Here is a 21,775-nt window from a genome sequence, read left to right as displayed (position 1 = left end):
AAACATTTGTCATCATTTATTGTTCACAATAAACAATGAATGAATACAAAACTCAGGAGTTTCAAAGAATGAATTTAACCTCATTGCAAGATTATCAACCCTCCTATTTGCCTACAGCTCAATGCAGAATAATTTGATTCTCCCTTGGAAATAAGATCATGCATAGGTAAAAACGAACCTATAAATTCGATTTGGGGAACGAGTATCATATGCTACTGCAGCATCCTATTTCTGTTGCACTTCCCGGCCAAGCTCAGCTCAAAGCTGTGGAAACTGACGCTGGCGTTACGACTGCAGCAGTCCGTTCCGGCGGAGGAACTCTTCAGTCGCCACAGAAAACTCGCGAGGGGCGGCGGTACAGGCATCGTCTGAGGGCAATGATCCCACAGCGTTGGCTCTGTAGAGGGAGAGCAACGATCCCACGCCAGTCGGTCCTGAGGACCGGTGGCCAGCAGGTGAACTCCTGAGTGTCAAGAATAAGACAAGGATTTGTAAAGGGATAAATTGTAAAATAATTCCATTTCTTTTATTTAAGCGCGAATGAAACTCGTTTCTCACAGTCATTCATAAGTATTATTCATAACTCCTAGTAATCACTTCTCTCGATCACTCAACTGATGAATGAATAATTATCTCAGCTTATAATAGATGAACAGTCGTTTCAAGCACCAGTGCCAAACCTATTCTGATGCCGAGGCTCCAAGAAGCTCAGGCCAAAATGTTGCAGCTGCTGCTCCAGACTAAGTACTTGCGTATCGCGGGCTGCCTCCTGCAAACAATATCAATTCATTACAAGGCGTTTGTTGAAAATTGTCTGATCAATGTATATGGATAAATGCAAGTAGCGCACCTCACCCATGAACAATCATGTGATGATGTTCACTTGATTCTTGAACAAATCAGCATTTTTTGGCGAGTCCTAGCTCATATTGCTGTCGGTCAGGTCTGATATGACGAAGTTGTAACACTTATTATGCGACCATGATAGTCTAGGTGTTTTGGAATTAACAACCACGTAATTGAAATTGCTGCCGGTAACATATCTTTTAATTTTATTTTTGCCTGTTATTGACATAACTTCATTTCATGTGTGTTGTAACACATGAAATGAATTAACTAATTGAGCGCATAACACCAAATGAGAGCTACAGTACTTTAATAAAGACCTAGTCTAATATAAAATTTTCGCCTTCCTTGTTAAAACTATTGCGTATGGAATATCGTGATTGATTTAGGGTACAGCTAGAGAACGCAGCGGCAGGAGAGGTTGTTACCAGCGCCCGATGATCCTGTTGCCGGGCGTGGTCGACCTGAGGTGCTGGCTCATTACCAAGCAGCTGCTCTATGTTGTTCTGCAATATTCAAATCGACAACAATAATTAGGAATTACCAAGTGTTCAAATGTATACGAGTGCAAACTTTCAGCGAATGCAGAGGTTTCCACAATCTTTACATGAACAAAGCAAAGTCGTTAGTGAATGACAAAGCTGCACTAGAAATTCACAGCTATTCCAACAGAAGGCGAAGATAAAAAAAAATGTACAACTCTGTAAATAAATTAACTTAATCAACAAGCTTATATATAAATACGAAATTCCTTACGAGACTATGAGGTTTAATCTGCAATAAATAAATTCATTCACATGGTCTCCTCTAAAAACTCTCAAAGCATATGAATAGATTAAATAGTCTTGTTATCGTCATTCCACTTAGGATTTGAAAGCAAAGAAAACATCACATTCTTTAATGAAGACGGTTCAGACACCAACTTTACCATCAGTGTTCGATTATACATTTGTAGAACCGCATAGGATTGGCAACTAAATTTATAAGATAAAATCGTATTTCGAATAGACCAGAGGCAAATAAACTCGTATTTCAAATCGACCAAAAACATTATTAATTTTTCGTCCTCTCACACTCTGGACGAAAAACAAACCGAACTTCTGAATCTCAGAATGAACTGTAATGTGATGTCAAAATTTAACAATACAGAGAAGAAAATTGAATTAGAATTGCTGTACGAATCTTTATGGAAATTATGAAATGAAAACAATTTTGAAATTAATCCCAACTTGAAAGATCAACTAAGAGCTGAAGCAACGAAACAACGAGGAACATCTAAGTCTTCAATTCTCACACCAGCTCTACATCAGGCTGCGAAAAATCTCAAGAGATAACGATCAATTTGTGATACGTAAAGCTGACAAAAGTAATTTGTTTATCATTTTGGACAAAGCTGAATATCTATCAAAAATGTGCGAAATTCTTTCCGATGACTCAAAATTTTGCCGCATCGCGCGTGACCTAACGGAACAGCTGCAAAGGAAAGCTAACAAACTGATCAGCACTGCCAACTCCGTTGTAGGATCTAGAAAGCTCATGCCTATCGTCGGGAGTTACTCTCCCGGATCCCTCTACGGAAACGTTAAAAACCACAAGAAAGGTAATCCGCTCAGACCCATTATTTCTCAAGTCACGTCTCCAATCTACAAAACAGCCAAAGAACTGGATACCATAATAAAACCCTATATCCCGAAGCAATTCTCTTTGAAATCTAGAGATGATTTTTTTGGAGATCCTCTTGCTGCACGCCCATCTGGCCTTCTCGCGTCATTTGATGTCACCAGCCTCTTCACCAACATCCCAACTCCCAGCACGTATATTCTCATCCACCTTTGCCGGCTCCACCAATACATAAGAAAACTCTCCTCGATCTTTTCGACTCTGCACTTCTGAATCACCTTTCCGGACTCCCGACAACAAAATTTACCGACAAACCAGCGGCGTAGCCAGGGGCTGTCCTCTTGGTCCTACTTTTGCTGAGTACCATCTGTGCAAAATCGAAAATCAAGTACTTTCAGATGAGCGGATGAAGCCCGAATTGTACAGCAGGTTTGTCGATGATATCTTCGTTGTCGTTCGAGATGAAGAACAACTGAGGAACCTACGAATTGCCTTCAAAATGAATTCTGACTTGAAGTTTACCTACGAGCTCGGAGAAATCGTAGTCCTTTTCTAGATATAGTCGTCCAAGCTAAAAATAATTCGTTCGTCACCAAAATATACCGGAAACCCACAGATGTCGTGAGAGTCCTGAACGCCGCCAGCAAATGCCCAGAGCGCTACAAAAGAAGCGCAATGCGTGCTCTCATCCAACGAGCTCTCAAAATCTGCTCATCTGAAAATGACTTAAATGCAGAGCTGAGAAATTGCAAAAGAATCTTAGTCAATAATGGATTTGCCAATAGAACAATCGACGCAGCAATCTCAAAACTTCGATCGAACCAGAACAGACTCAACAACAAACCAGAGACTATCGCAATCATCTCAACCATCTACTACGAGAATCACATGACCAGCGGTTATATAGCAAATGAACGAATCCTCCAATCCATCGTTCACATTAACATCGTGAACACAACTGACAATAAAATCACACTAATGATCTATTATAAAAATAAGAAAATACAGAATCTCGTAATGAGCAATAACCCCTGCAAAAAACAAAAGTTTTCTAAGAGACCAATGTAGTCTAAAAATTTTAATGCAATAGAGAAGGTTGTAGACTTCTCCCCAATATGGACTACATCGGGCTCACAACTACGACATTAAGTCGACGTCTCACGTGCCACCTTCAGTCTGGTGGACCAAAGAACCACCTGATGGGAGCCCACAACGAGACCATCACTCGTACGGTGCTGGAAGAATGCACCAGCGTCGTCATGAGATGCCCCGACGCCAACCGACTCATGATAGCTGAAGCCCTCATCATTAAGGATGGGACCCCAGCCATCAACCTACAAGCTACTGGATTTGTCAGAACCTTGAGACTGTTTTCGGAGTAATTTTGGTGTTTTGATTTTGTTCATCTTAATATTTTCGTGACTAGGCATTATTTCTAACCAATTCTATTTTCTGAGTAGTATCCAATTTACATGATTTTGTACTTATGTCGATCCAAATATCGTCACTCAATGCCTCTTTTAACTTGATAATGAATGATTGAAACATTCGAAACGTCGTTAACGAAATAAAAATGTCCATCGGTACCCTGATTTTCGATTTACCTGTGCAAATGAAAAATATTGTTCGATTTGTTGAAAAAACTAATAAGAAAATTGTCAATAAAACAAATTCTCTGGTCTTTAATGAAACCTGCCTAAATGATGTATTCATAGCTGAAGAAATTAAGAATTTGAAAATTATTGACTAATCGTAAGTGAGGTTTGGAATTCCTAAGTTTGTTTTGTGAATAAAAAGTCTAATTTACATGAATGCAGATTTTCATGCCAGAGCATCGAAACGAAAGTAAAATATGTTTTCAACATAAATATTGCAGATCCTCCATCAAAACAGGAAGCTCGTCTTAGTAACAATTTTAGCGTTATTCTGCTTGCATCTTGTACTAGATAGGCTTATCCGTTCATGTCCATTCCGTGTTAGTGCGTCTATTTAAATAAATTGAGGTACAAATTTACATTGTACGTTTTATTCCCCGATTTTAACATACCCGGCGTCTCCAAAGATGTTCTTTAATCTCTTTCATGTTCCTAGTACTACTGCAATCGTTACTGTGAGCATCCAATCATAATTATAATATTTTAAAAAGCGCAGTAACTTACAGAAAACGTGGTTACAGCTACATGTGTATTATCGTAGCTCCATTAATTTCTAAAATCAAGACATACAACTCTCACCATGACGTTGCGGTAGATTGTTACGCCAGTTTTAGGTTTGCCACACTGAGGAGCGTCTGAGGTATCCCTGCACTCTGCTGCAGGAGACGCCGACTTGAGCGCTGCGTGGTCGCGGCGCAAGGGAGCGTCAGGTCCGTTGTAGCAGCCGCGGTTTGGAGCGCCCGCAAACTTGTGAGGCGTGACAGCGTTCACAATTTGTTCCGCTCCTATATACAGATTAAACAGTGAATAAGACAATGCTGAATATTTATAATGAATGATATCTAAGTAAACCGAGATCTTAAAACGTGAGCTGTTTAACTGTTTATGAGCAATTTACTTGCATGCATCGCAGCAGCAACGAGCACCAATAGTGATCACATGAATATACACACAAAAAGGCTATTAATATACAAATCTTGGACAAAACAAACAAGATCGTCAATAAAACGTAAAAAAATCATTAGTCAAATATCTAAAAAATTGCAAATTTACGGAATAAGAGTTGAAGTGCTCGAGCCAAATCTTGAAAAATCTTGTAAATCAGTTTCAAGAGAGCTATTGTTTTCTTAAAACCACATCCAGTATTAACTCAGTTGAGGACATGTAATACCGCATTTGAGTTAGCTGCTACGCACATTTGTTTGCTGTCGACGTGTCACATTTGCTCAGCAATGTTATAACATAATAAGATAGATGGAAAAGTTACTCTAATCCACTCCACACTAACACCTCGGCGTTGAGGCTTCAATCACCCACTCCAGCAGCCTATCACTCCTCGGCTCTTTTAGAGTCAAACTCATGAAGAACAAAGTTCTTCATTTCGAAACTAAAATCGAAGGTCAGCCAAACTACAAAGTAATTATGCACGAGATATATAATGAAATGACTCACGTCGAGCCGTCATGGCAATCTTGCCCTCAGGCCTGCAGTCCCAGGCTGCCCTCGCTCCGCCCGGCCTACGAAGTTCTGGGTTGCTGTGAAGAGAACTGTAGCATAAACAACTTACGACTGCAAATTGTTCTCTTAACTGACAGATCAACGCTCGAGATCATCCACATAAATCGAATGTGAAGCAGTGGTAACAGCTGATTATATGATACATTTTATATTGCCAAAATGGAATGCTAAGTTAAGAGTTCAATTGTCTACTAAGAGTTCAATTGTTCAATTAATGAAATGAAAATTTGAGGAGATTTTAATTTAAAGTAGTCCAAAGAAAAATAATTAAAGCCAAAAACTTTGTGAATCAATGACTATAAGAAGATAAAAAAAAAAGCCCATCAATTGATAGAGGAAGATTTTTCAAGAAAAGTGGTCTTGAGTTCCTAAGAAAGCATATATATTCTCACTTGTGTGCTGGAGGCAGAATTGTGTCACCGGGGTAGTCGGACAGATCGAGATGGAGGCTCTCTTGCGGACTGCCTGGGTCCTCCTCTATTGTTGTAAGCACGACTTCCCTCAGAGTAAGCGACACCTCCCGGTGGTTATTGCCATTGTAAGCACAACTGTTGCCATTGTTTCTTGCGCGAGGCGCTCCTCGTTCAGGACATTCAGAATCTGTTTTAGAATTCGAGTGAGTATATTTCGGGGAAGAGTTTCCCTTTTCACTGGCCTGCTGGAGTCTTACATCGTTTTTTAATTCATTGCGGTTAATTGCTTGCTCCTGAAGTACATTAACTTGATGTGTTTTGGTGGTTGTTACCGTACGTGCATTGTCCCTAATGCGATCGGTGTCAGTGTCAAACCGTACTGATGAAATATTGGAACTTTTGTGCATCAACATTGATTTAGCAGAAGTTGAGTTTTTCAAGATTGTTGAAGGTCTGTCTTCACCTCTTAAATGGTCTTCTCTCTTCAGATACTGGCTGTTGTGGAGCAACTGCAGCATATCTGATAGTTCAATATCAGTATTTGTTGCCACATCACAGTACTGTCGACCTTTTTCAAAACTACATTCAGTTTGTGTTGAAATTTCTCGGTACACAAGAGATTTGGGTGAAAGTGACACAGAAGAATTTTGACTGTAGATGCGATCACGCGTCTCATTCTTCGACAAAATCGTTTCTAAAACTTTGTGCAGCTGAAAAATTTGCTGATCTTTACCTTCGATGATTTTTTGGAGGAATGGGTCAGGACTGTTGACCGCCATAGGTGACAGTTCTGTACGGCCTCGATATGGGATAATTTCGTACTCATTATTTCTTCCTTGTTGGGCAGTGGAGTTTTTGGAATAGTTGTACCTGTACTCAGGAGTGCAGTTTTCTTGGTTTGACCTCCAGGAGTTTTGGCTTTCGACGGGGGAAGCATCAAAATCTACAGCTCTTGGCACGATTGTTCTAGGCCCAGCGCGTGCTGCCACTGGAGTCGAGTCACTAACTTTGTAACAATAAATATTTCTTTCCTGTAAAGGTTTCTTTTCCGAACTATACAGAAGAGGATTATAAACAGCAGTTTTCTCTGTAGTTTCCTTGAATTTAGAATTCTGAAAATGTAGGTCGTGAGCATGCATTTGTTGATTTTCAGCTTGAAGACTGCTTTGCTGGATGGGCGGTGCCTTGCAACGTTCCGGATTATAAATTTGATTACCTAGACGTTCAGGAAGTCGCGGTCCAGTGGCACCGTTCATGCAATCCATCTTTTTATCAGACTCTAAAGAATGCAGGACTGTGGGGTTGGAATTTTTGCCAAACAAAACTCCACAGGCTATAGAATTCGGATCATTGTCTCTTTTTGAAGTATTGCCCACTGAAAAACCCGTACCACCCACAGCCGAGTTGACAGAACAGTTGTATGACGAGGATACGGCATTGGAAACATGCACATTTTCCTGGCCAGCGGTTGAGTAAATGCCCATAGGTCTTGATGTAACAGGTAGACAGCTCCTAACGGGTTGTTGTACTTGGATTGGCATTTGATGCTCCAAGGTTTGGGGAGCTGTAACCAGGTGTTGTTGATTAGCTCCTATATCATTGAAGGCCTCAGGTTGTTGGTTGTTTCTCGAATTTGCCTGAACAACTGTTGCAGTTGCCTGGACTGGAGGAGGTCGTTGATTTATTGAAGCAGCAAACTGAGGTCGATTGGCGATAGTAGCAGTAGAATGTGAGTGAGGGACTAGCAGAGGTAACTTGGTGTGGTCTGCTGGATGCTGTGCAGATTTGCTTCCTGGGGTGTTGGGTTTCCAGTAGATGCTATCCTCTCCTTCCCACAGGAGGGTAACCTCTGGCACCACTGGCTGCGGAATGCTGACCTGCAGTGCAGAAATCTGGTAATATTTCAACTTCTTAATAGTATTAACTGTGGCCTAAAATTAATTTTAAAAGCCACCCACTACTGGACAAATAATAAACACTGACAAATGGCTGTTGAGAGTTTGTAACTTAGTCACTGAGTGATAACGTATGTTTTCTTTGAAAAACAATAAGTTTACAATTTAGTCCACTTCGAAAACACCTGAAACCAGTCTAATTGTTTCATTCACCAATGCACCAACCAAAATAAGGCCACCATCCACATATATATAACCTTAAATCAAAAGATTTTAAGAGGTTTTTTCTTGTCTAGAAAAAGTAATTACCACCATAAAATGATGGGACTTGCCTACTATAGATGAATTTGGTCAATACATAAATTATAAGTGTCATTTTATGGATTGAGTCATAAGGCTGACTGCTATTTATTACCTTGGACCAGGCTGGCTCAAGTTAAACTGGTCTCCCCAGGATGCAGCTAAAAATCTATCCACACATAGTTTGATTTGTTTTTAATATTAGCCAAATGCAGCAAGTGCATGATATGCAAGTGAGAACTCATTAGAACCCCCTTATATATTTTTCGTTTATTGCAGAACAGAGGAAAACTTCTGCTTGCCAGGTTGTAAATACATTATCATCTGAGCTCTTTGTAGTGGAAAATGAGGAATTAGAAGAAATTTTCTTGAAGTATTTATGCTATTATAAAAAATATCATTAAAATCTGTAAACTGCAATGCAACACTGATTCATGCCCATGTTTATGGCCGGACTGTAAGGCCCTGATGATGTTCAGAAGGGCCATACCATGATTGAACTATACAAGGTTGACCCACGAGGATTTCCCTCTTCCAGTTCAGCTTTCTTGTTATGTCACTCAAATCGAGAAATGTAAACAATCCTGTCATTCCCATGATGGATTGGTTGACTGGTTTGATCCCATTTTTGGTGATTGGTTAATGCCCAAGACGTCACTGAGATCATTGATGTCACAGGCAAACAACAAACTACATCTGCAAAAATGAGCTCCTCATGGGTCAACCTTATACTAGTTCAACCATGAGCCATGCAACACTCCTTAGCAAGCATCAAATAAATCGAAGTGAAAGGAGGTAAACAGTAAAAATACAAGTTAATTCTCAGCACAGATAACTATGGTTGAGGAACTTCCATGGAAAAACTGTCAATCTTAATTGTAGGTATGAATTATATTTGCATTGAACAACAATAAATTAACAAAACATAAAAACCTACTACTCTGGCCTTCAGGTGCCTCTCCTTCTAATATCTGCAGTTTGATTGCTTACAGCTTCAGCATGAAATGCTGAGCTGCACAGGCTATCCAATTTAATCCAAATATTCAGCCAAATTAGCTCCATAGTAAGAATAAAAACTTTTTGCACAATGCACATATTTTCAAATTATTCAAATCATTTTAAATAAAATTTTGCTCTTGGCCAATAAATGGTTCAATTTTAAATGTGATTTTGTACAAAGATTACATACATATATAAGCTATGATTTTACAACAAAATCTGCAGGGTCAAATCAGTGAATAGTAACCTGGAGAGCACTTGGCTGAGGTGGCAGACGACGAGGGCCTTCATCATCCGCCATGTTGCTCCCAATTGTTTCTTCTTCAAAATAATTAGGAGGACCTGGGGAAAAAAAGGATGTAGATACATATAATGATATAATGGTAAAGTAGTTTTTAATTGAAATCTATCCCATGAGAAAATAATCTAACTTGACAAATTTATTTCTGTTTCAGAACCATAGAACCATACATTTGTAGGTTCTTTCACAAATTAATGCTGCATTGATACTTGCATAGACTAGCTCATCTTCCTTAATACATAGTATCAGGAGCAACTTCTTGCTTTCCTATGTTATCAGAGGCATTTGCTCACTTTTATTGTTGCACCTTTTGCCGACTATCTTAAATTATTTTTGTTCATCAGAAAAGTCTAGATCGCTTACTTCTGAAAGCCATTCTGGACAGCTAAGATAGAGATATGTGTAATATTATCATACATGACAATTTACCCTTACTTGAGTTTCATCACTTTCATGGATGTTCTCTCAGGTTTTTTTTCTCTTTCAGACTATGTGCTCTAGCAATGCTGGCGTTTGGTCTGTGTCTAATGATTGAATGAGTGAAATTTCCAAAACAAGGGCATAGTGCCAGAATATATCAATCCATGTGATTTTGATCAATCATTGGCAATAGGACCAAAAAAATCATCTATAAATATATAAATAGCACCATGGACTAAACATAGATGCCTATTAAGCCATTAAGGGTCATAATGGCTTGATCAGCCTTAATGAAAAGTTTGAACTTTGACAAGAGGTCAATTTCTCAAGTAGAATTGTTGAGTAGAATTTTTTGCTAATTATATATAAAAACGTACTGACTATTGTTTCAGGTTTCATAGGCAATTTACAAAAATTTTAAAACCATAGGCAAAATGATATTATTGATCATAAAATAAAATAGGCTTAGGCCATAAAACAGGTGAAACAGACTGCAAGCGTTTACAATTTTATTTCATCCATATTTTTGTGGCTTTCACACATAGGTAGCAACTAGCAAGAATTGACAAATGAGAGATTTTTTAGAAACCATTTCATTTTAATTTCCCTGAGGGCTGAGCCTCTGAGGCAGTGAGGCCTGATCTAGGTAGTTCAAAATTTTATTCACAACATCTTACATCTACCTATATGTTAATGCTGGTACCGGTATCTATTATAGGCGATCTACCGTAGATCATAATGACCTAGGTACCATCAACGCCACTACAGTCGCCACGCTGCAGGGAAAAGGTAATATTTATAAAAATTGACCCAATAGGGTAAACGCGGTATATTCCGTCACATTAAGGACGCATCGAGAAATGAAAAACTATAAAAAAATAACCGTATGCTTTTAATTTTTGTACACAGCTTGGAACGATCTGTGTGTGTCCAATTCAAGTTGTGATGGAATTAGTTTTCATGTGTCTAAATCCATTTCTCAACCTAATCATCTACTAATTTATTTACCACTTGAAATCAGCGAATACAAGTATACTTAAAGGATTCCTAATATATTCACAGATGTATTTAAAAGTCTCAAACCATAATATTCTTCCTATACAAACAGTTATTCACTATTTGGTAGAGCAAGGTCAACTGTCAAATTTGACACATTTTTCGATGATCTCACAGTCTCACTGGGTAGCATGCATCGTCTCTCTTTGGATCTCAATATTTTCCCACTAGATGGCCAAGACCTAGTGTTTTGGCATTAGTTCGACTCGCAAATGTATTGTATGACGTCACCATTTCAACCATCAACAAACGCATGGAACTAAAACAAAGTTTATTTAGCTTAATATAAAGCATAGCATAGTGGCAAACCAGTGATTTTTTAGAATCAGTTCATTTTTAATTTCCTCATTTACTCAAGATTTTAACAGATTTCTTATGTATGCTAAATGCTAATTCTGGTATCCAAGATACTTTACTTTTACTAGTAGTCTACTTATAGGAGTGAAAAATGAACTTGAGGAAAAGTCTAAAAAAACTCTCTGCTTTGCCACTATGAATAAAAGGAAAAACTAAAGAGGTGACGGAATTACTTACGATGACTGAATATACCGCGTTTACCCTAGGCAATAAGCCGCAATACCTAGCTACAAACGTTTCATTATCATAGGAAAATAAAATACTAGAACATTTATTAACATTGCTTTAAGATAGTAAAATGCATTTCGGACAATTAATTTGTAATTAGTTTTAAGATTTCAGATCAACATGACAAAAATTAGTTGAGCAAAACGATATTTTCATTCTGATGACAGTTCAGAACTTCAGCTGTGGGGCATCAAGGTAAACATTTAAATCGGGAAGCTTATCCCTAGACTAGAGATCGGCAATATTAACATAAAATAGATTGCCAATAAAATTCTTCTCGTAAACGCATTGCTGTTTTCCCGAACAAAGCAAACGAGTTAAAGGCCGTTGTAGATAACCGTTTTGAAGAGACTGATTTGCCTGCCGTTTCTGAAGGTTGCATTTGTTTTTCAAAGTTACCGCCGGTTGAAGTAAAACGGATTGGCAGTCTGCGGAAACATGGATGAATTAATATGTATTAATTCAACCTCATGTGCGGAAATTCTTCCAGGTAATTTTTCTGAAAATTGTTGTTAATGCGAGATAAAAATGGAAAGCGATTCACTCTAAATTCTTATATCCAGTCAATATCATGGTTGAAGTTCAACCATGAGTCATGACTCTCGTCTAGTCAAACGATTTGCACTGCATTTTGTACCATATACGCCCTGCATTTTCTGTGGTATTGATTTGGTCTTTCTATTTTACAACACTTCTCTTTAACTTCACTTCTTGTTTGTTTGTCTGTCTGTCACCTCCTGTCTCACGGCCGTGCCTCAAGAAATTCATCGTACATGGAATATCTTCCATACCACTGAACCGATTTCAATGAAACTTGGTATATAGATTTCTGACCACCTAAAGGTGATGTCTAGCACCTCCTGGACAAAACGAGGCCTGTCTCATGGCCGGTCTCACGGCCGTGACTCAAGAAATTCATCGTACATGGAATATCTTCCAAACTACTGACCCGATTTCAATGAAACTTGATATATAGTTTCCTGACCACCTAAAGGTGATGTCTAGCCCGTGTGAATTTTCGCGGTTTCGCCCGCGTTCTCGATTTATACGGTAATACTGGCAAAAATACGCATCGTACATGGACAAACTACTGAACCGATTTCGGTGAAACTTTATATATAGATTCCTGATCACCTAAAGGTGATGTCTAGCCCGTGTGAATTTTCGCGATTCCGCCCGCGTTCTCGATTTATACGGTAATACGGGCAAAAATACGCATCGTACATGGAATAGCTTCCAAACAATTGAAACGATTTCAATGAAACTTGGTATATAGATTCCTGACCACCTAAACGTGATGTCTAGCCCGTGTGAATTTTCGCGATTTCACCCGCGTTCTCAATTTATACGGTAATACGAAGGTCTCGGACAAATTTACGGCCGGACCCGCGGCCGGTCTCGCGGCCGGTAAGGTTTCTTAGTGTTTTATGGACTTTCTAGGATTTTTGTGTTTTTAATGGAACCTGTTCCTAACTGGACTTAACCTGCGAGATTTTCGTTGATTGGCTATGTTTTTTACGTCTCGGAAAAAATTTACGGCCGGACCTGCAGCCGGTCTTGCAACCGCAGGACTACAAACATAGAAAAAACCTAGCTAATCAACGAAAACCTCGCAGGTTAGGTCAATATTAAAGGTTCAATATTAAAGGTTAGGTTCAATATTAAAAAACTGGAAAAATAATTTTGATTAAAAGATAAATTAAATTAATTATAATTAAATAAATTTTGATTATAAGATTTTTACAAATCTTATAATCAATATTTAGCACACTTCTAGCTGTCCAATCTATTTGAAATTTTGCAGAATTGCGTAAAGTCGGAGACAACGCACGAATCAATTGACCGAATAAATAATTTTGAAAATTTAACTTCTTTTATGTATTAAAACCAATAAAAAATAAATTTTTTTCATATTCGAAATTAAAATCAGAAATTAATTGTACATGTTTTACATTGGAGACACTGGATTGTTTAGAAGTGTTGTCTTTAAAAATTAATTTTTAAACGTATATTTTAATGGCTCATATTTTATCATTTTATTATTATAAAACAAAAATAGCAAGTAAAATGTCACCAGTATCAATTGCCTTGCTAAATTCGTTAATTTGAAACGTTAAATATTCGTTAATTTGAATATTCTTCCTCGTTCTGTGCAAGAGGAGCGCTCCAGTTAGGCAGATCCCATCAAGCTGTAACATCGTCGATTGCTGGTTGATTACGTCGTAACAAGTCTTTAATGACGTTGAGTCGACGTCCAATGATTGCTGGGACTCAATTTTAATGAATAATGATTGACAATGTCGTTCAAAAAATTCATTTTAACAGCGTCAAAATCAAAAGAACGGAAATACTTCTGCTATAATTTTGTCGTAAAAATTTTCACGCTAACAAATGAAAGGCAGGCAATGGTAATGTTATTCGCTGTTTTCCTGCGTGATTTTATTCCATGAACACTTGACACGTCGATAGTAAATTATTGTCTAACACTTGATGATTCAAAATATTTAGCTATGTTCTTGTTTATAACATATTTTGATACCACTAATACTAGTGCTGGAAGTGCACTTCCACGCTTTACAAATCGCATAACATGGAAACGGAAAGCTTGAAAAATTGACGTCGTTAAAAATAATAAGAAATTCATCGATAATGTGGTGGGAAGTGAGATGCTATAGACATTTAATTAAATGTAAAATGAGAATTCAATTAAAATTAATGCCCTTTCAAGGCAATAATTGAAGTTATCGTGACCCAAAATGAAATCAGTGCAAAAAAGTCACCCTTTCAGAAATAAAAACAATTTTCAGATTTTTTCAGACCCGTGTAATCAAAGTTAAACTTGTAAGAAAAGAAGACTGGGTGGGAGCGCAGCCGTGGGTAACGAAATTGACTCGTAAACAGGCCCTGGGCCCAACGCCAACCATCAGCATGCAATATCTACACATAACCTCAGATCAATGAGCTGTGTGTAACTCCGGCTAACAGTAAATCCGCTTTGCACAACAAAGCCACTGCTTCAGAGCGCCGGAACACAACTGGCCGGAGCGCAAACAGGCCCTACCGCAGCAGGCGCAGGTTAGGTTAGGTTTTGTTACGTTAGGAGTGCGCCTGTTGCGGTAGGGCCTATTTGCGCTCCGACCTGTATGCGTTCCGGCCTGTGACTGAACGGCGCTTTTTGTGGCGGGCGCTCTGTGTTTAAAACCGTGAAGATGCCCGGCTGCGTTACGCTCGGGAAGGTATATGAATCGCACTGTGGACTTGGGCTGTGCTGACCTCTAGCTATCCACCCGACTGGGTTACGTTTTTCCCGGTGCATTTTTGCGGTCATTCCTGAGTGACGGATAAATGATCGTTATACGTGTACGTTTGTATGTGGAGAATAGTTGATTGATTGGCGAATAGTTGACGAATAATTGATCGATTGCGGCGAATAATTGATCGCTTGCAGGAGGCAAATAGTCGATCGTATATATACGGCGAATAACTAATCGTGTGCACGTGGCGGATAAGCGATCACTCACACATGGCGAATAATTGATCGTATGTAAATGGCGAATAATTAATCGTGTGCATGTGGCGATTAAGTTATCGCTCACACGTGGCGAATAAGTGATCGCTTGCCCGTGGCGAATAATTAGTCGTATGCGTATGGCAAATAATTAATCGCGTGCATGTGGCGAATAACTGATCGGTTGCATGTGGCGAATAAGTGATCGGTCGCATGTGGCGAAAAAGTGATCGTTTTCTTGTGACGAAAAAATGACCTGTATGATTGATATAGCCTGCATGTGACTGATCATTTGCATCTGGTGAATGTCGTATGTATGTCGTGTATGTGAGGCTCCGCTAATTTTGTTTATAGAGACCCAATCTACATGCGGTGGACGACGTCAGAGTTGCCCATCCTTTGGTGCGGAATTAAGATTCGAAGTCACCATCAAAATGAGGGCACCACACATGAGGGCAAAAATTGCTCTTTTCTTTTCATGAATTTAGAACACATTTTAAAAATCAGTATAGCACATCCAATCATTTTGGTCAACGTGGAAACTATTTAGTCCTCTTTTCGATAAATATTTAGGTAATGCAAATTTATTCTATGTTTTATCTACCCGAAAATCAGTCTACGGCCTTCTACAAAAAAAAATCTGAGCTGAGAATTAGACTTTCCTCAGTCGGACTCATAAAGCATTAATCATTGTTAGAAGAAATGCAGTAATGAAGGTTTGGTCAATGCATTTATACTCGTTCGATGCTTTATGAAAATTTGACAAATTCTGCATAAATTCCAAAATTCTAAATTGTCACAGTTAGATAAAGTGCGGGTTGTTTTCAAAAATATATGCAAAGTCAATTCTACTTTAGATTAAGAAATGATGGATTCGTTGCAACTTGTCATATGAACTAAGCATTTAAATCGAAGAAAACGCCAAAAACTCATTTTTTCTGCAGTGAAAACTTATCGGAGTCCAGCTCCATCATCAGTACAAAAACTTCATTAATACGATTTTGACCAAAATAGGACCTACAAATTGCCTAAGGAATGCAGAACCTATTGATTAACGGTTTCAAGTGGATACGAACTCATAACATCGTTTACTCAGGTGACGTCATAGTTTAACACGTTGACTCCGATTGCTTCAACTTGCACTATTATTTCATTTTTTTACTGTTTTTAAACAGGGTTGCCAGACGGTCATTTTTTCCGGACAAATTCCGCGATTTAGTTTTTCTCAATTTTCGTTGACCGGCTAAAATTTATTATAGTGGTACTTCCTAATTAAATTTTAAATACTGCAAAAAGAAAATAAATGGAATTTTTATAGCGAAACCTACAATTAAACTTGTATATATTGAGTTTTCGGCCTCTTTTGGCCATTTTTGTTCTCCGATTTGGCCGATTTTAGGCAACCTGAATTCTGTACCACTACGTCCTGGAGAAATACATTTTGTGGTACACATATGTACCACTTCGGAGTCAACGTGTTAAAGAAGATGAGAGAGTGCCACGGGTAGCTATCGCTATAAAAGTTTCACCACGATGGTATGCTGCTAATCTATCCACCGCAGCTATTTATAACCGTCCAATTGTCAAACTCCGAAGAAGAGGATCAACAATGATTCAACCGTAACCGATGACGTGAGCTCTAGGTACAAGAGCAGCCACTTAAAGTGCTACTTTCGAGGTGCGACTTCAAGATCCCGAATAAATTTATCGAACTGAAACGTTAAACGCTTTACCAGGATTTCAAAGTAGAAGCCGAGCCAACTGCCACAACCAAATATGATTGAGGCTGCATCTTTCCATCACAGAAGACCCGGTACGGTACTCAATAGTTCCCTTAAATAATATAATTATTAGAAATGATACATGAACGTGCGTTGATGTACAATGGCATGTGCGGATCCTATGTCATCAAAGTTCGTTGATGCATCATTGCAAAACAAACAGTTTTTGTATTCTTCAAAGTTCATCTTATTAACAAATAATCTATAAACTCGATGAATCGATACTGAACTTTTTTTCACCGCGACATTGACAAATATACACGTCAAACTGTTTAAACGTTATTAAGGCCTCAGTAAACTTTATTTCTTTTATAAATGTTACGAACTTGTTCAGTCGGAACAAATTGATGACAGATGTTGTGTTTTGGTGAGAGCTTTCAAAATAATTGGCTCCTGGCCGTGGAAAATTTAACCGATTTGCGATAGCTATACGAAACACATAACGGTATATTTTTGTGTCAGAAACTGGTGATCATTTTCTGGATTAATAACAACAGGTTAGCCTCAAAAGTCAGTTTTTTCACTTGAAAAGATTTGGTTAAGTCGACGTAAAAACATTAGAAAAATTCAATTTTCACCAGAAAGTACGGCAATTAAGCTTATATTAATTGATTCACATCTGCAAATGGACACGATCGCGTTCAATATGCAAGTTTTTATTACATCACTTCTCTTTACCTTCACTTCTTGTTTGTCTGTCTGTTTGTCGGTTGGATAGCTAGAGGTCAGCATAGTCCAAGTCCACAGTGCGATTCATATACCTTCCCGAGCGTAACGCAGCCGGGCATCTTCACGGCTTTTGACACAAAGCGCCCACCACAACAGCGCCGTTCAGTCACAGGCCGGAGCACATACAGGCCGGAGCACAACTGGCCGGGGCGCAACAGGCCCTACCGCAACAGCTACTCCTAACTTAACCTAACCTAACCTGCGCCGCCTGTTGCGGTAGGGCCTGTTGCGCTCCGGCCAGTTGCGCTGTGGAGCAGTGGCTGTGTTGTGCAAAGCGGATTTACTGTTAGCCGGAGTTACCCACAGCTCATTGGTCTGAGGCTATGTGTAGATATTGCATGCTGATGGTTGGCGTTAGGCCCAGGGCCTGTTTACGAGTCAATTTTGTTACCCACGGCTGCGCTCCCTCTGTCTGCTACAAATCTTATAATCGAAATTTAACACACTTATACTTATCCTATCGACAGAACTGGGCAGTAGCGCGCTACATGTAGCGGTAGCGGGACGCAGTATAGACCCCTACATTGTTTTTGCCTACAATTCAATATCTATTCCTTTCCGCTCGTAATCACGCTAGAGGGCATATTAGCCTGTGTGATTAAGTGCCTAAAGCGCCCATAGGTGCCATTTCCTTTCCTGGAAATGAATCAATCAGCCAGATGACATCAAGCCGCCGAAGCAACAGCCGTGGGCAAATAGCCAAACTGTTGTGTGCTTGTATTAAACACAGCCTGGAGTCTTCGCGACTTTTGAAAATAAGCGCCCGACATAACAGCGCCGTTACGTCACAGCCATTGCTTCATCACGCTCTATTCCACAGGCAAAAGCGCAAACTGCCGTCCCTATGACGCCATGCCCCGGCTCTCCCCCTTCGCAGCCAGCAGAAGGCTTTTCTCGTTGCCCGATCAGTAATGCGCCTGGCGCGATGGAGGGACCTAACCTAACCTAACCAAACCAAACCTAACCTAACCTACCTAACCTATCCTGGCGCACAACTGATCAGCAATTGAAGAAAGCCTTATGGCTGCGAAGGGGGAGAGCCGGGGCATGGCGTTATAGGGACGGCGGTTTGCGTTTCTGCCCGTGGAGTGCGGCGGGATTACGCCAGTCCTGCAAATAGCAGAGCAGGTTTACGGTGATCCGGCGTGGTCTGCGGCCAGTAAGGCTTACGGCATGTGTATGAAGTGATAGCATGGGGTAAAATTCTGTGCAGTAGGACCTGTTGACAATTGACTATTTGATTCAGCAAACTTTGGAGTGAGGTAGGTGTTGCTTAAAGTTGGTGTGGGGAGGTGACTCAGTTACCTACAGGTTTTTGGGTGTGAGCTGAGTTTAGTTATTGCATTATAGGGTAGGCGTTAGCGCTAAGGCTTATTTACGAGCTAAATTTGTGGTGCAAGGCTGCGCTCCCAACCTCAGCCTATTACTAGTGTCAACATGTTAGTTGTTACTAGTTACCACTTGTGGGTCGCCTGCCAAAGACCACCACTGCCCTGGCTGTAATGGACCATCAGGATTCCTGCCTTCCGGAACGTAGCCTTCAACACTTCAAGCCGTCCGTACCTAGGCCGTAGGTCGAACCAGCCCTCGGTCGAACGGCCACTTGTCGAAGGACGATAAATTTAGGAACAGAACTATGCTATCTGAAACCTAACCTCAGAAGGCTCAGATGCTGTGAACGTAAAATTACGTAATTTAACTATGCCCGGAAGTCAGATTCGATCCGCGGCCTGGTGGTGCACGGCAGGTGGTGGTCAAGGCCGGAAGAGGACAAAGCCGAGTGGTGCACGGCTGATTGTTGTAGGTCCGGAGAGATCCAAGGCGTTCGATTCAGGGCTTATTGGTGCACAAAATTGGTGGTGCACGGCTGCGCTGGCCGTGGGTCGAACCAGCCCTCGGTCGAACGGCCACTTGTCGAAGGACGATAAATTTTGGAACAGAACTATGCTATCTGAAACCTAACCTCAGATACGGTGAACGTAAAATTACGTAATTTAACGATGCCCGGAAGTCAGATTCGATCCGCGGCCTGGTGGTGCACGGCAGGTCCTATGCGAGGCCGGAGGAAGACAAATCCGAGTGGTTCACGGCTGATTGGTGGATGTCCGGAGAGATCCAAGGCGTTCGATTCAGGGCTTATTGGTGCACAAAATTGGTGGTGTACGGCTGCGCTCCCGTCTATGTCAGTCGGCTCACCTACTAAGGCTAGTACAAGTATATTGTACTAGCCTTAGTATTGTAGCGGCTAATGTAGCGGCACTACATTTTACAACACTTCTTCAACACTGCTTGTTGTTTGTTTGTTTGTTTGTCTGCTACAAATCTTGTAATCGAAATTTAATACACTTCTACTTGTCCTATCGATCTGAAATTTTGCACACATGTGTAAAGTTGGAGACAATGCATGAAACAAATGTCAAAATAAATGATTTTAAAAATTACAAATTTTTTTTTTTAATTAAAAAAATTGAAAAAATAATTATGTCAGCTACAAATCTTATAACTGATATTTGACACACTTTTACCTGTCTAATTGATCTGAAATTTTGCACACTTGTATGAAGTCAGAGGCAATGCATGAATCAATTAACAGAATAACTAATTTTGAAAAAATTTAGATATTAAAAATTTTTTATATATTAAAAAATGGAAAATTAATTTTTTTAAATATTCGAAAATTAAATGAGAAATTCATTGTGCATCTGTAAGATTGGAGACACTGGATTCTTTGGAAGTGTTGTCTTTAAAAAGTGATTATTACTGTAGCGGTAGCGGTAGCGCCCGCTGCAATCTAGTGGGTGTAGCGGTAGCGGTAGCGCCCGCTACATTTAGGGCATGTAGAAGTAGCGGTAGCGCCGCTACATTTCAAAGTAGCGCTGCCCAGCTCTGCGGCTATCGATCTGAAATTTTGCACACTTGCGTAAAGTTGGAGACAATGCATGAATCAAATGATAAAATGAATTATTTTAAAAATTACTTTTTTAATATTGAAAAAATTTAAAAAATAATTTTGTCAGCTACAAATCTTATAACTGATATTTGACACGCTTTTACCTGTCCAATTGATCTGAAATTTTGCACACTTGTGTGAAGTCGGAGGCTGAAGTCAATTGACAGAATAAATAACTTTGAAAAAAAATTATATTAAAAAATTGAAAAATTCATTTTTTTTAATATTCGAAAATAAAATGAGATATTCATTGTACATCTGTAACATTGGAGACACTGGAGTCTTTAGAAGTGTTGTCTTTAAAAAGTAATTTTTGAACGTATATCATTATTAATTAAGTTAAAGAATACTTTAGAATTTTATTTACTCCGCATTGGACTGATTATCTGATTACAATAATTTTTGAGAGATTTAGAGGCAAAGTTTATGTGATTTCAACGAATCTTTGAAGTTTTAAGGGGCATAGAATAACTGAAAGCTTGCTTGCACAAAGTTTCAAAAAACTTTGTTTTGTGAGAAATTACCTTACCCTGTGCATTGGGCGAGGTACTAGAAACAATCGAAAGATCTAAAACTAAAAGGCTGGCGACCTGACAGAGACTACGAGAACATAAACATTAAAAATAACAGCAACAATAATATAATAATGCTCATAATAATAATGTAAATGATACAACTACTTGAGTTTCGAATCTACTGTAGTTACTCCAATCTTGTAATTACTGTCCTGAAGCTCCCACAGAAAATCCTCTGTTGTAGATCAACTGCGCCCAGCCCTCCATGTCCTAGCATAATCTATTCATCTAACGACGTTGCTTCAGAATATTTGTTTCTAAAGCAGCTTTCACACAGGGCTAGAAATACCGCGCGCGTCAAAAATGCCGCGGCAGGATTTACCGCGCAATCTTTCGCACGAGGCGGTTTTTACCGCTGGGATCTATCAGTCTTGCAGTGCTTTATGCACCATCAGTCTATCTCTATGTTTATCATATGTAACAATATTTCTATATGGAAATATATCTCTATGTGAGATAATGTAAATACATCTCTATGGAAATACCTAAATATTTTATGGAAAATATATCTTTCATGAAATATATCTCAATCACTTTATGGAAATCTATATTTAACAATGTATATCTTTATGTTTATGTAACAATATTAAGCAAGTTTTGTTAAAGACCAGAGAATTAGTTTTA

General features: G+C 39.2%; 1 protein-coding gene across 2 annotated transcripts; it reads right to left on the bottom strand.

Annotated features, from left to right (window-relative positions):
• Position 1: 1 nt before the first annotated feature.
• LOC108667647 lies at positions 2–11,996 on the bottom strand. Of its 2 annotated transcripts, none has more exons than XM_047881118.1 (8): positions 11,558–11,996; positions 9,494–9,588; positions 6,032–7,929; positions 5,574–5,656; positions 4,701–4,906; positions 1,275–1,352; positions 681–769; positions 2–463 (listed from the first exon to the last, which is right to left on the bottom strand). In XM_047881118.1, the coding sequence occupies exons 2-8, from the start codon at positions 9,545–9,547 to the stop codon at positions 286–288; spliced, it is 2,586 nt and encodes an 861-aa protein (XP_047737074.1). In that variant the 5' UTR covers positions 9,548–9,588; positions 11,558–11,996; the 3' UTR covers positions 2–285. The 2 variants fall into 2 exon arrangements, with proteins under 2 accessions (XP_047737074.1, XP_018010176.1); XM_018154687.2 differs by lacking the exon at positions 11,558–11,996 and adding an exon at positions 9,983–10,784.
• Between the last annotated feature and the right edge of the window lie 9,779 nt (positions 11,997–21,775).

Source organism: Hyalella azteca, unplaced genomic scaffold, assembly GCF_000764305.2.
Source record: "Hyalella azteca isolate HAZT.00-mixed unplaced genomic scaffold, Hazt_2.0.2 contig923, whole genome shotgun sequence".
NCBI lineage: Eukaryota > Metazoa > Arthropoda > Malacostraca > Amphipoda > Hyalellidae > Hyalella > Hyalella azteca.
This window is presented reverse-complemented; position numbering and strand designations above follow the sequence as displayed.

Coding starts and splice junctions, on each gene's coding strand:
- LOC108667647 (XM_047881118.1), bottom strand. CDS start 9,547: ATGGCGGATGATGAAGGCCCTCGTCGTCTGCCACCTCAGCCAAGTGCT. Junction 1,353..4,700: donor CAATCTACCGCAACGTCATG/GTGAGAGTTGTA, acceptor TGAATATTGCAG/AACAACATAGAGCAGCTGCT. Junction 770..1,274: donor AACAGGATCATCGGGCGCTG/GTAACAACCTCT, acceptor TATTGTTTGCAG/GAGGCAGCCCGCGATACGCA.